Genomic DNA, 14067 nt, shown 5'->3' with positions numbered 1-14067 from the left:
CCTATGATGTAAATTACTGACCTCTGTCATCATTTTAAGTGGGAGAACTTGCACAATCGGTGGCTGACTAAATACTTTTTTGCCCCACTGTAGTATTTCAGAGTCGGTATCATGAGAAAGCTGAATCCTGGATGGAGAAAATTTGGATTGCAAGTAAGCTACAAGCTGTTATTTATCAAACTGCATACAGACACTGTCTCACTGTGTTCTACATACCCAAGTGGAGACGCCCTTGCGGATCTGAAATGTCAGGGGGGTTGGAGACCCCGAGTAAAGAAGTCCATAGACTAACTCCTAATACGACCAGGTCGATCCAGGATCGCTTCCAGGTAACACAGGTGGACTGGATGGAACCAAGCGTCTCAAAACAACTCTGAAGAAGTGTCGCAAAATCAGCTTTGTTCTGCAGGAAAAATATCTTGTTGTTCAGCTTCGCAGGTGCAAAAGCTTAAGGTTTTGACTGTGTCAAAAATCCTTCTGGTGAAAGAGGCTTGCTCAGATGGCCGTTCTGAGCTTCTCTCTCTCTCTGTCTGTCTGACTTACTGAGACTGAGAGTGAAGCTCTTTTTAAGGCCTGGTGTTATCTCAGAAGTTGCCAAGCATCTCAGAACACAGTCTCTGATTCTGAACTCTGAAATGTGGGACAAGGTTATTTATGTGTCATGTCTTTATCTTAGCCTTATTCTGTCTGCAAGTGTGAAGACCTAATCCAGTAAACAAACTTAGTATCATTGAAACAGATTCATGAAACATTTCATTATTTATAATTATACATGGCAATATTTAGTGATTATTAATTATAAAATCTTAGTTATAAGATCTTCTTTTCTTCAACGATAATTTTGAATTATAAAATGATTACTTTAGTTATGAAATCTTCTTTTCTTCTGGGAATAAACGTTTATTCTAACAGAATTCTGTGCAGAACCTTGGGGATAAGAATGATACTGTCATCTTTCATTATCTGATGAAGCTTCAGTTCAACTGATGAAGTCATCTGATTAAAGAGCCTGCATGCAGACATTCCATCTCCTGTCAGGGTAAAATACAGCAGAACGTGTGTAGCCAGGGTTATTTGCTCTGGCCGTGCAAATGAACTGTGGGATCTCAAAATCAGTCCCTTTGGTGACGTTACACTGTTTTAAAATAACTTTTCTATCCAAGATGCTTTCACAGCAAATCATTCCCAAAGACATTAAGAAGAAGAAGAAAATATCATTTCTACAGCGCCTCTCAAGATAAAAATCACAAGGCGCTTCACAAAAACAAAAAATATAAAAATTGTAAAAATATAAAAAAGCATTTCGAAAATGTTTAAAAATATATTAAAAATGAGCAAGAATAAGCAATTGCGATTTAAAAGAAAAAATGTTAAGAAAGAGAGAAAGTGAATAGGAAAGAGGGAAATCAGTGGATCCTGAGGAAGGTGGAATAGGTGGGGAGAGCAGAATAAAGAGAGAGTGGTGAAGAAGGTCATACAAAAGCCAGCTTGAACAAGTGAGTCTTCAGCTGCTTTTTAAAGGAGACCACTGAGTCCACTGATCTCAGGCTCAGGGAGAGAGAGTTCCAGAGTCTGGGGGCCACAGCAGCAAATGATCTGTCACCTTTGGTCTTTAGCCTGGTGCGCTGCACAACTAGTAGGCTTTGATCACTGGACCTCAGGGACCTGCTGGGGGTGTAGGGACTAAGAAGATCACCAATGTAAGATGGTGCTTGTCCATGTAAGGCCTTATAGACCAGAACCAGGATCTTGAAATGTGTCATGGTCTGAGGTATTTCCCTGCTATCACTCCCTGTCTTTTGAGTTTTCCCTCCGCAGGTGGGCGTGTCTGGAGGTGACCAAGCTGCAGCAGATCTGCTCATCAGCTGGCCAGGGGTATTTAAGCAGCTGGGAGACTCCTACACTTTGCTGGATGATTACTCTACCTGGGTACCTTCTAACAGCCACTTGTGTAACCTATTCGAGTTCTTTAACCTCTTGAGACTTAGATTTGTTTTTGGATATTGGATTTTTTGCCTTTTGACCTCCTGCTCTTGTCACCAGATCAAACCTCCACCTTCATCCCCGACTGGCTATTCTCTGGAACTCCTACCCATTTGTCTCTCAGCTTCTCCCTGGCCAGAACCACCTCCAGCTGCCCACCTAAGCTCCCTGGATCTCAGTAAACTCAGCTCCCTCCACGTCTCCCCTTCTGGATCTCAGCCTCAGGAATCTCCTCTCAACCCAGACCGGACCACTCCTCCCTCTAACCAGTTCCCTCCTCTCCAGACCGTAAGTCCTCCGCACAAGTCCGATTCCTTATTCCCTCCGCAAATTGGATCTAACTCCGATCTGTCCACAGATTTCCCACCTCAGCTTCCTTGTGCCAGAACTCAGCTACGTTTACGCTGCTTCCTTGGTTTCCATTTAATAAATCCTTATTTAACCATTTTACACCATCTCAGATCTGATTCTGTATGTCGTGGGTTAGATTTCTTCACCACAACATGACAAAATGAACCCTGAAGTTGACTGGCAGCCAGTGAAGCTGGAGGAGAAGCGGGGTGATGTGGGTGTGTTTGGAGGACTTGGTCAGAAGCCGAGCACAGGCATTCTGAACCACCTGTAGACGGTTCAGGAAGGTTTTGCTCAGACACGTGAAAAGAGAGTTACAGTAGTCTAAGCGTGAGGAGATGAAGGTGTGGATAACTGTCTCAAGTTCAGAGCGAGACAGAATGGGACTCAGCTTAGCAACGTTCCTGAGATGGAAGAGGGAAGAGTATTGGGACGTTACATTTTTACACATTTTAAAGGAACAGTTCAGAAGTGATTGTTTGTTTTCTACACTGCCTCCTCTGAATATATGGTGTGTTTTTTATCTGAAGTTTGGTGATTTTATAAGAGAGCATCTTCAGCAGATAAATGCTAATAGTGATGAGTCATTACTTCGGATACTTCATCTTTTATTTAATGATGCAGCTGCCATTGCGGTTTTTTGATCATGCATATGTTGGTCACCAGGGATTTCCAAAGGGAGCAAAGAGACTAAAGAATAAAAGATAGGTGCATTTATTTTCAAAGACAATAATTTTTATTGTGTGTCTTTTAACAAACTTTTTCACTTGTTAATGATTTGTCGGTTTTTCTGTTTATGTGGTCCTTCTGCTTGTTCAGTGGCTCAGCACAGGAAGCCAGAGGCTGGGCGACTGAACAGGAAGTGACTACTGGAGGCTTTATCGTGGAGATACTGCTGTCCACACACTCAGAACTCTGATCCCCCATTCCTGCATCCTAATCTAACCAAAACACCGCCTCCACAGAGAGTCGAGTCTCAGAATAAGTAAACAAATACATAGTTGGTACTAATGCCCAGAGGGCTTTCAAAGTGAGTGAGCTACTGCATGTAAACATGATTGTTTGTCCCATTCTGGGAGAATTAAAATCAACCCTGCTGGGTTTAGTTTCTTCACCAGACGAGGAGACTTCACACCCTGGTGCGGCTGATTCATTCGCCCTGAGGCTCAGCGAACACGTGCTTAACTGAACAGGCCTGAGCAGCGTCGCTTCTGAGATGCAAAAAAGTTCATCCCTCTTTAACTCCCGAACGCTCGTCCTCCACAAACAGAAACCCGAGGAGGCGTCTCAGTCATCTGAACTCAGTGATGCATGAGTGTGTGTCAACAGGCTCAGAGAAAACACCTCATCCTGCCATTAGGCTCTGAACAAACAAAGGAGCCCGGCTTTCTGTGATTTGCCATGTGCTGGACTGCACGAGTAAATTCGTACCTCATCTTCAGTCTGTCTTCGTGTCCGTTGTAGAGGATTGCAAATCCATAAAAGAGACTGCAGATGGTCAAGCCATGCTTTTCCTGCACAAAAGAAAGTCAGGTTTGTTTTATTCGCAGCTCAGTATTGCACATTTCATTAAAATAGCTCAAACAACCTGAGAGAACATGTAAACTTAACCAGCATCTCCATAAGCAAAGCAGAGGACTGCCATCAACACACACACACACACACACACACACACACACTGGTGTTCTATTGTGTTTCTGTGACTGAAGGTGACAAACCAGGTGGAACAGAACACACAATAGAGTACCCATAGAGTAGATATGAACCATGCAATGGGTAAAGTAGATGTAAAAAGGAAAATCTCTCAAAAACAGTGAGCCTTGTTGCACTGGAGGAAGGCCGGTAAATTTAGAGAAACAAATCAGTGACAAGACAAATAATATAAAATTGTGACGATTCTGTGTGAAGAAAGTTTGTGTTTCCCTGCAGTACCTTAATAAACTGGATCAGATCAGCCAAGGTCATCTCCTGCTGATCGTCACGTCTGCCTTCAACGAGGAAGTCATCCCACTGGGTGTATTTATTTCCTGCGACCTGTTGATGGACATGTTACATAGTAATACCCCAACAATCTACACACACACACACACACACACACTGAGCTGACTGATGAAGTGCAGCTTGAGGAAGTTTCTTAGTCCATAAATATTTTGGTGTTGTGTTTCAAACCAGTTGTGTTTCAAACCAGTAGAGAAGAATCCTCACAAAGGTCAAAAGGGTGCTTCCTCAAGTGAATCACAAAGAATTTAGCTTTTTTGAAGACAGATTACCAAGTTTGTTTGTTTTTCAATTATAGCTAGAAAAACACCAGTTTCAGAAGTAACAGTGAATCTCTGACGTCAGCTTCTTTTCCCAAATGAAGTTGCATGCATAACTTTTCCCACTAATCATCATAAAAAAAGTCAGGTGTACTACAAAGATGTTTTTCTACAATAGGAAACTGTTCTTTAGCCTCTAAAACCAGCTTCTCTCACAACGTGGAGAAAACATTGTGTGTACTGAGCTCAGCATCTCTAAGTAACTATTCCTGCAGGAATAAACCTTCAAACCAACCCAGACAGAACAATGTAGCCCCCTGCAAACTCTTATAGTTTACTCTAAACATCCTAATCCACACATGTAGGGCCTTAGAGACAACAGCGTCGGACTAAAGCGGGTCAGGATTCTATATGTGCAAAATAAAAAAAAATAAAAAAACTATAAAGGAAATTGGCCAAATATGTTGCCTGGTCAGACGGTGCAACACAGACACACATACACACACACACACACACACACAGACAGACACGCACGCGCACACGCACACACGCAGTCTGGCAAGAAGAGTTGTGAATACCAAAACCCCAGCTGAACCTGGCTCCAATTATCCCTGCTCCAGCAGTCATGGGGAACTTTTCGACCAGTCCTCAAAACTCCCACCACTTATGGGGTTTCTGAGGTTTGTGGAGACACACTTGAAGCAGACCTCTCTCAAAGCTTAAACAAGTGTGTGTGTGTTTTGTCCCAGTTTTCAGACAAAGCACGTTTTGTTTGCAAGATGCACATAATAACACAAACCTGGCAGCTGTTTGAAATGTTTGCGGAGAGCTCGATAAGAGTCAAACCATTCATGGGCAGAACCTTAAACACACATTTAGCACAAATGAGGATTGTTTTAAATTCCTTTGCAGCAAAATGGACCTCATTTTTAAGCGGCCCCATAGCAGATATTTTCACAAGTGCTTTATGTTTAAATGCTGATTCTACACAATGCAGAGCGGGCGTGGAGTCTATTTTTACCCTCTCTCCTCCCTTCCTTCTCCTGCCTCTGAACCTGAAGAAAACCAACGGAACTAACGGTCCGTGTACTTAGCGAAGTAAAATGTTCACAACAGAATAAAGCTGGAAGAATGCTGGAACTAACGTGGCTGCTGGGAACAATTACAGAAGTTCCTCCACAAGCACAACAGCATAACTTTTTTATGGAACGTTCACAGTAAAAACAACAATGGAGCAGCTGGACTGGGAGGAGACAAAAAAAAAGTGAAACGGAAAAGCAGCAGCTTTTGAAAATAACCATTTATCTACATGCAGTGCGTTTCATTGCATGCATTCAGATACATATGTTCACTAATCAAGGGTGTTAGTGTTGGTGACTAAATCACCAAGATGTAACTTGACAAAAAAAAAAACGTTTATTTATGCAGCTGTGAGAACGTTTCATACATGAGGCAGCCATGTTGGATTTAGCGGTTGGAACGGGCAAAAAAACTCCAATTTTTCCAGACAAAACGCCGACATTCCAGTTAATCTTCAGCTTGGAACACTTGAGAAAGCTAATGGCGCTCAGTGAACTGGTCATTCAAACACTGCAGCAACGTTTTTCTTAAAATTGTTTTAATAAATATGGATCTGTAATGCAAACCATAAAAGTGGATTTTCAGGTTGGAATTTGCCAGGAACCTCAGATTATCCGAGTAGGAATTATGACTCAGAAGTGTTCTAGGAGATTTTTCTGACTTGGAACTCAGAAATTCCAACATCGGAAAACAAAACAAAGTCCAACCAATTGTTTTACAAGAGTCGGTGACAGCTTTATCCATCTTAAATAAGTAGGGATGTTTTGTTTTGATGAATCAACATAAACCAAAGTAAAAGGTCTGCAGAGGGATGGCAAATGCAGAAATTATCACAGAAGTAAGTTGAAGAGGTAATAAAAATGATTGAGGACGTGAACGAGGCAAACCCTTCATGCTATAAGTGATTAAAAAATAAAGCTTCATAGTTTTCTGTCAGTTCTGATGGGGAAGATGTAACTGTTTCCTCTTTTCTCTCTCGTCAGTAAACAAGTCTTTAAACTTCTCCTTTAATAATTACAGATGCTTTTTTTCCCCAAAGCTGAAAACAAAGTCTGTTGAACTTCCCTCTTCAACATTTAAACAGCTCATAACAAACAACGCCTCTGATGTTCTGAGCTGATGCATAAAAATCAGTGTTTAAATTTTATGACTGAAATCATTTTGTTTTTCTTCTTCCATAAGGCTAAATGTCAAAGTTTAAATTCTCATCTGTCAACCATTAAACAATGTGCATGCTGTTCCTCAACGTCTGAGCCGAACATCCAGCAGAGCAGGCTGCTTCCTCTTGTTTACAGGAAGCCTGAAGAGGTCCGGGTCTCTTCCTGAATCCAGACTGTGATTTATAAAATCAAAAATAAATTTAAAAAAATTACAAACAATAACTGACCAGCAAGTTTGTTTTTTTTTTTTCTTTAAAAAGCATCATAAATGAGTTAAATGAGATAATGTTTGCCGTTTTAAAGGTTAAAAAGAAAACTGAACTCCCAGATGGACTAAAGCACAATCATGTTGTTATATAATAAATGTCCACCGTGCTTCTCCAAGTCCTGCCCTTTAAAACAACGGAGACAGGAAGTGTGAATCAGCGGATATAAAGTCAACCTTCCTTTGTTCTAACTCGAGAAGCATCTCTGCGGCACGTTTCTGTCTCAGTTTTATCATCAGAGTTCCAGAGTGGAGGTGCACTCACAGCCTGGTGCGGCTGGAGGCCTGTGTAGCGGTCACACTTTATAGCGTGATGGCTGCAAATTAATTATGACCAATAAGATGTGATGATTCCATATATACTGTATATTGCTTCCCACACCAAACCTTCTGTCAGGAATCTTGGTGTGACCTTTGACCCAGCTCTCACCCTGGATTCTCATGTCAGTTCTCTTGTTCGCTCTTCCTTCTTCCATCTCAGGAACGTTGCTAAGCTGAGTACCATTCTGTCCCGCTCTGAACTTGAGACAGTTATCCACACCTTCATCTCCTCACGCTTAGACTACTGTAACTCTCTTTTCACGTGTCTGAGCAGAACCTCCCTGAACCGTCTACAGGTGGTTCAGAATGCCTGTGCTCGGCTTCTGACCAAGTCCTCCAAACACACCCACATCACCCCGCTTCTCCTCCAGCTTCACTGGCTGCCAGTCAACTTCAGGGTTCATTTAAAGATCCTGGTTCTGGTCTATAGGGCCTTACATGGACAAGCACCATCTTACATTGGTGATCTTCTTAGTCCCTACACCCCCAGCAGGTCCCTGAGGTCCAGTGATGAAAGCCTACTGGTTGTGCAGCACCAGGCTAAAGACCAAAGGTGACAGATCATTTGCTGCTGTGGCCCCCAGACTCTGGAACTCTCTCTTTCTGAGCCTGAGATCAGTGGACTCAGTGGACTCCTTTAAAAAACAGCTGAAGACTCACTTGTTCAAGCTGGCTTTTGTATGACCTTCTTCACCACTCTCTCTTTATTCTGCTCTCCCCACCTATTCCACCTTCCTCAGGATCCACTGATTTCCCTCTTTCCTATTCACTCTCTCTCTTTCTTAACATTTTTTCTTTTAAATCGCAATTGCTTATTTTTGCTCATTTGAAATATATTTTTAAACATTTTCTAAATGCTTTTTTATATTTTTACATTTTTTTATTTTTTGTTTTTGTGAAGCGGCTTGTGATTTTTATCTTGAGAGGCGCTAAATGATATTTTCTTCTTCTTCTTCTATATGAAATATCAATCTGATTGATCTTTGAATGTTTAATCAGAAGATTCTAGGGTTCTTTACTTCTTCAAAGGAAACTTTTTCTCTTTAGGATTTCTTCAAAGCCAGTTTGGGAGTCAGACAGAGATTTGTGTGGTCTCGTTTTGATCGTATTTGTTTATCTTGTTTATCTCTTTTGGCTTCTCTTGATTCTTCTAGACATTCTGGTAACTTCAGACCTTATGTCATAGATTAGTGCACAAGTCAAACCGCTGACGGCTACTGTATACTTTTAAAATCAGTGTTCTATAAATAACCCTTTTTCTAGACTCCTAAAATAAAGGACTTTTTGAGCAATTTCATCAAAATAACCAACAGTGTGTGAATCATGTTTTGATGCTGAAAACAAATAATGTGACCTTTCACAATATTTGTGTTTTCATGCCAAGTTCATCCTTCCACTTATTGTAATGGGACTTAATGTCATGTAAATTGTACTGTTGTCTAGTCGGGAGTCTCATCTGCTACTTGATCACTATTGATCACCAGTCTCTTTGGTCTGCAGTGAAGAAACAGATGGCTAAGACCTCCAACTGCTCTTTCAGCCCCCTACGACTGAGAAAACCCACAAAGATAGGATGAAAGCAGCCCAACACTGCCTACATCAGAACTGCAACCACAGTAACATTTGGTGCACCCGAGCCAATGTGAAGGAGGTGGTGGTGGAGGAGGTGCAGCTCAGCAGACACTTCTCAGTTGAGTGCAGAGTTTGACACAAGGACAAAAAGAGGCCCATTGCTTTTGAAAGGCTGCCACTGACATGTAAAACAACAAATAGAATCTCATTGTGACTGTCTTTCAAATGAGAAGATAACAGCTCTCCACCTGACTGAAAATGACCCGGGGCCCAAGTACCAGGTTAATAAAACTCTGACAAATGGATCTTCAACATGCTGGAGCCCGAAAGCAGCAAATGTTGAAAAACTGAAGGTTAGGAAGACAAAAACATCAATCCACCCACCCATCCATCCATCCATCCATCCATCCATCCAAATATCCTTTACTTTGCCAGACATTTTCCATTAGAATAAGCTTGTTCTTTAGAGCTCAAGTCAAGCTATGGCAGTAATCAGTGTGTTTACATGCAGCCAGTAACCCTTTTAAAACCCGAATATTCACAATAACCCGGTTCCGCAGGTCCTTGTAAACACCGCCAAAAACCCGGTTACTACACCTGGGGTAACCCTTTTCTAACCCGAATGTTTGGTCGTGTAAACGCATATCGGGATATCCCCATCAAAGCGTGTGTTCTGCGCATGCTCTGTTCGCAAGGAATCTTGGTCTTTTGAATAGCGAGACGTCTTGTATGCGCCAGAACACCAGAAGTAAACAAAAGTTGGGAGCAACATGGCGAGTCGCGGCACAGCCCCACACTTTTGGAGTGACGAAGAAACTAAAGCACAAACAAACGCGGTCGCTATCTCTTCCAAACTGGGAAACATGTTGTTGTTTTCACGGATACCGGAACAAGAAGAACCGGAAATGACGCATATTGCGTCTGGACGTAGTCCATACATCCTGACGCTACCCCAACGTCCACATTTAAATCTGGTTATGCAAGTTAGGGGTAACTCTTTCTATTTATGCTTGTAAACGGGTTATTCTGATCAACTCAGAAACCCGAATACCGACCTTAACCCGATCATAACCCGGATATTGGCTGCATGTAAACGTAGTCAATGAAGCTAACCGTAACCAGACTTGAGCCTCTATCCTTGTTTACATGTCAGTTGGAAAACTGAATTATTGAATAAAGGGCATTCCACTCCATGACTGTAGGTGGCGACATTTGCCCTTTCGTGCCAGCACTCTCCGGCTGACCTATACACAAGTAGTAAACAAATGTTGGTGGGAGTAAAGCTTATGGAGTAAAAGCAGGATATGCACAATGGCTGAAGAAATAAACGACAATGCTACATGTCAGATTGCTGCAGGGTCTTGTGGCGATGACTGGTCACCCTTGGAAAGGGGAAGGCCCAGGTCAGTCGGAGCTTAGCTTAAGTTGGGATGGTGTTCACATGCAGAGAAATCTGGGTTTCTCACCGCATCGTCTGGGTGCTTTAACTCAATTAGGAGTATGCTAGTTCAGTTTGACTTCAGACAAAGTGAACTGGCATATACATGCATTTAAAAAGTCTGACTTTAGTCAGACTAAGACGATAATTTGTTTGTTTTTTTTCTTACTGGATGTTAACCCACTGATTGATATTCAGGTTTTTATGGACCAATAACTCTTTACAATTCAATAACGGTGGCAAATTTAAGAGGACATCTTAGTGACGGTTGACTATTGAAAATATCCATCTTGTGGTATAAACTAATCACAGTAACGTAACGTAACGTTAAAGTTTAAGCTGAAAACAAAACGCCCCCTTGTGGCTGGTTGCAGCAAACTTTATTTGAAATCCTGCGCCTTCACGAGGCAACCCCTTCATGCTGTAAGCGCCAGCTTGTAAATGCTTAAACAATAAAGCCTCAAAGTCTTTTTGTCAGAGGATGTAATTGTTTCTCATTTTCTGTCTCATTTGTAAACAAGTCTTTAAACTTCTCCGTTTATCCGCGGGCAGCAGAGGATAAATGGAGTAGGAGGTGACGCCACCATCAGCGTCAGCTCTGGGGAAGTTAACTGTCAGCAAGGTAAAAATAAACCTTTTCTGTGTTTTAAAAAAGAACCAACAATGCAGTTAGAAAAGCAACACAGCAAGAACGTACCAAAGATGTTTAAACAAATGGGAGGTTTTCCTGACTAAAAACTGTGAAATACAACTTAGTGAAATTTTCCTATCTACTGATTTTTATTGACTCATGTAGTTTTTACATTGCAGCAGCATATTGTAATATCAATTTTCTAATTATTTAGTAGGGATCAGTATGAAGCACTCCTAAACAAAATATTTTGGCTTCACTTTTGCACAATGGATGATAGCTTCATGCATGGTCATCTGTCGATTAGCCCGTTTCTTAATCACAAAGGACAACTGTAAAACTAAGAATGGTATATTCCAAGTGCCATGCATTCTTCTGCATTGCAATAATATATTCAGATGGACTCTAACTGCCCTCGATCAGTCTTTTAAGCTGTGCGATGATGGAACTGATTCTGTGATTTATTGCAAAACAAGACATTTGGGGCAAACGATCGTTGCTGTAGAACCCATCAGAAAGGCGACACAGGTTTGAACTCTGATTCAGTTCACTGAACATCAGCTGTCTAAAAGTCCTCCTATGTGCACCATGACTCAGGATTAAATATGCGTGAGATAAGGAGATAAAATTGAAAACGATTTCAAGGAGTGATCAGACAAAAAGCCTGGAGCACTGTGCCTAAACGTAGACCCTGCATGCTGAGTTTGTGAGCTGTACAACACACACCACTACATAAACGACAAAACATTGTACCCTTGTACAATATCCCATCTGATGGCACATAAATAAACACCCTCTCTGTAGACGTAGCACTGATCTATGGGGAGAAAATACACAGCAGGTGTAAAACTACAGAACAACATGTGGCTTTACAACCCAGACAAAACCAACAAATAAAGACCTGAAAACAGCAGAAGGCACAAACCATAAATGTTGATCAGAGATTAGTCCCTATCCCACAAGCACTATTCATGTCTGGGTCTTGAGTTACTAACTGCACAATGATCTCTGAGGTCCTCTGGGAACCCGGAGGGTCCTGGATCATGTTCACCCCCGTTTCTTCACAGGCACGGCCAGAGGACTCAGACAAAGGTTCTAACCACATGTGAGGTAAGCCTCCTCCATTGTTCTTCGCTCTTCAAACCATTTACTTCACGTTTGTGACAGATGTCCGAGCTTCGATTATGCAAGGACTCAAATCACAAAGCAACATGTTGTGTGTATTTATTTATGTACATAAGTTAAACATGTTGCGTAAAGCATATATACCAAAGCATCCTATTTATCTGGTAGAGTGCCTTGACTTTTCTCCAAGGCAAGAGAAAAAAGAGAATAGACATAAAAGTGTGACCGCGGTGAAGGAGTTGGGTGCACAGGTAAGAGAAGAATGAGTCTTCCATGGAGCATAAGCAGGAGGTTTCATAGGAGACAAGTAAAGGCAGCATATGCTAGTACAGGCAAGCTGCTGCAGGGATGAAGGCTTGACTAATTTAATATCCAGCTGAAACTCGTCTTTGTCTTCCCTCAGAAGGTGTTCCTGCATTTTTTTCAAATTGCATCTCAATTGCATTTGAAGGAGAACAGCATCTATAAATCTTCTCGGCTCTTCAACTATCTATTAAGTCTTGTTCACACATCAGTCACAACTCTTCTCCCACATGATTTTTTTCATCTTTTGTAATCGACATCAATCAAACAGATGTGGAGACCTGTGGCATCGCTGTGCGTTTGTACAAAATGATGCATGGAGGTGCAATGCCTTTGATGAGAGACATGTAACACAAGCAATTCATCAGACTGACTACTCCCTCGTGACTCGTGTCGAATCAGCAACAAATCAATTTCAACCCTTCTGTACTTCCACATCAAACACTAATGTGTGATTCTTTAAGAGCAGATGAGGTTTTCTGCAGTAGTAAACCATATTGCTTAATTCTACTTAGCATTTTTCTCCTTTCAAATTTAGCAAACTGTTGTTTAATTTCCCTCTGGGATTAATAAAGTATCTTTGAATTGAACTGAATTGAATTTTCAGGAGGATTTTTCTATTTTGGTTGTGGTCAGGATCATTCTAGCTGTGTTTTAGTTCCCCACAATCTCCCGAGAAATGAAAGTATTTCTTTTATGACTTTGTTTTCAGATGTACATCCGGTTTATCACCTTTCTTTTCTCAAATACCTCCTGCCTTGTGCAGAAAAACTGGTTTCCATTTAACCAAAACCAAATAGAAGTCATCAAAGATCTTCTCATGCATCAACATGAGGGATCCGTCTGCCTTTTTCCTTTCAAATATGCACAGAGAGGTAAGTGTTTTCCTTTTAGTGACGACTTTTGAAGAGGAAACGCTTCAGAGTGACAGACATCTGAAAAAAGTCTCAACACCAAGAAGCATAACATGGAGAAATGGTGGGATATAAAAGAGTGCAGATGTGAAAGTGGTAATGAGGTTTTCAGTTTGTATAGATTCCCCCCTCACAAACACACATGCACATGCATGCATGCATGCACTCACACACACACACACACACACACACACACACCACCACCACCACCACCACCTCCCGAGAGAGCAGCCAGTGAAACTTCCTATTTTGGGAAACAGCTGCTTTAAAACAACAAGCTCTGGAAAATGTTTAAAATGATGGGAGAATGACTCCCGCAGCATTCTCACCAACTTTACACTTTCAAAGAAGTCATAACAGATGGTAACATAGGTTGATGGTGGCTGGCGCACATCTGGCGCAGCTGTGGTGTGGCACAGTAAATTTTGGGTGGGCGACCAGTAGAACCAGAGATGTGAGAGTCGTTATTTGATGCTAATGAACTGAGTCTGATTTCATGAGTGGAGAGTCGCTGCAGAAGTAATCTGAGCTCCTGATCCTGCATGTCTGATCTGTGATATTTAACAGCTGCACGTCTGCAGCTGCTTCAAAGGCAGACAAATAAAAGCCGCTTAAACTCAGATCAGAGAGATAAAAGAGTATAAATAATAGCAATGCTCCTTTTCT

General features: G+C 41.6%; 1 protein-coding gene across 1 annotated transcript in view; it reads right to left on the bottom strand.

Moving 5' to 3' along the window:
• The window catches only part of uba7 (ubiquitin-like modifier activating enzyme 7), a 46246-nt gene that overhangs the window by 3187 nt on the left and 28992 nt on the right, over nt 1-14067 (bottom strand). The window contains exons 22-23 of the mRNA XM_054730540.2: nt 4267-4368; nt 3766-3848 (exon numbers count right to left, since the gene is read on the bottom strand). Of these exons, the coding sequence (XP_054586515.2) occupies nt 3766-3848; nt 4267-4368 (185 nt within the window). The remainder of the gene's footprint in view (nt 1-3765; nt 3849-4266; nt 4369-14067) is intronic.

Source organism: Nothobranchius furzeri, chromosome 3, assembly GCF_043380555.1.
Source record: "Nothobranchius furzeri strain GRZ-AD chromosome 3, NfurGRZ-RIMD1, whole genome shotgun sequence".
NCBI lineage: Eukaryota > Metazoa > Chordata > Actinopteri > Cyprinodontiformes > Nothobranchiidae > Nothobranchius > Nothobranchius furzeri.
This window is presented reverse-complemented; position numbering and strand designations above follow the sequence as displayed.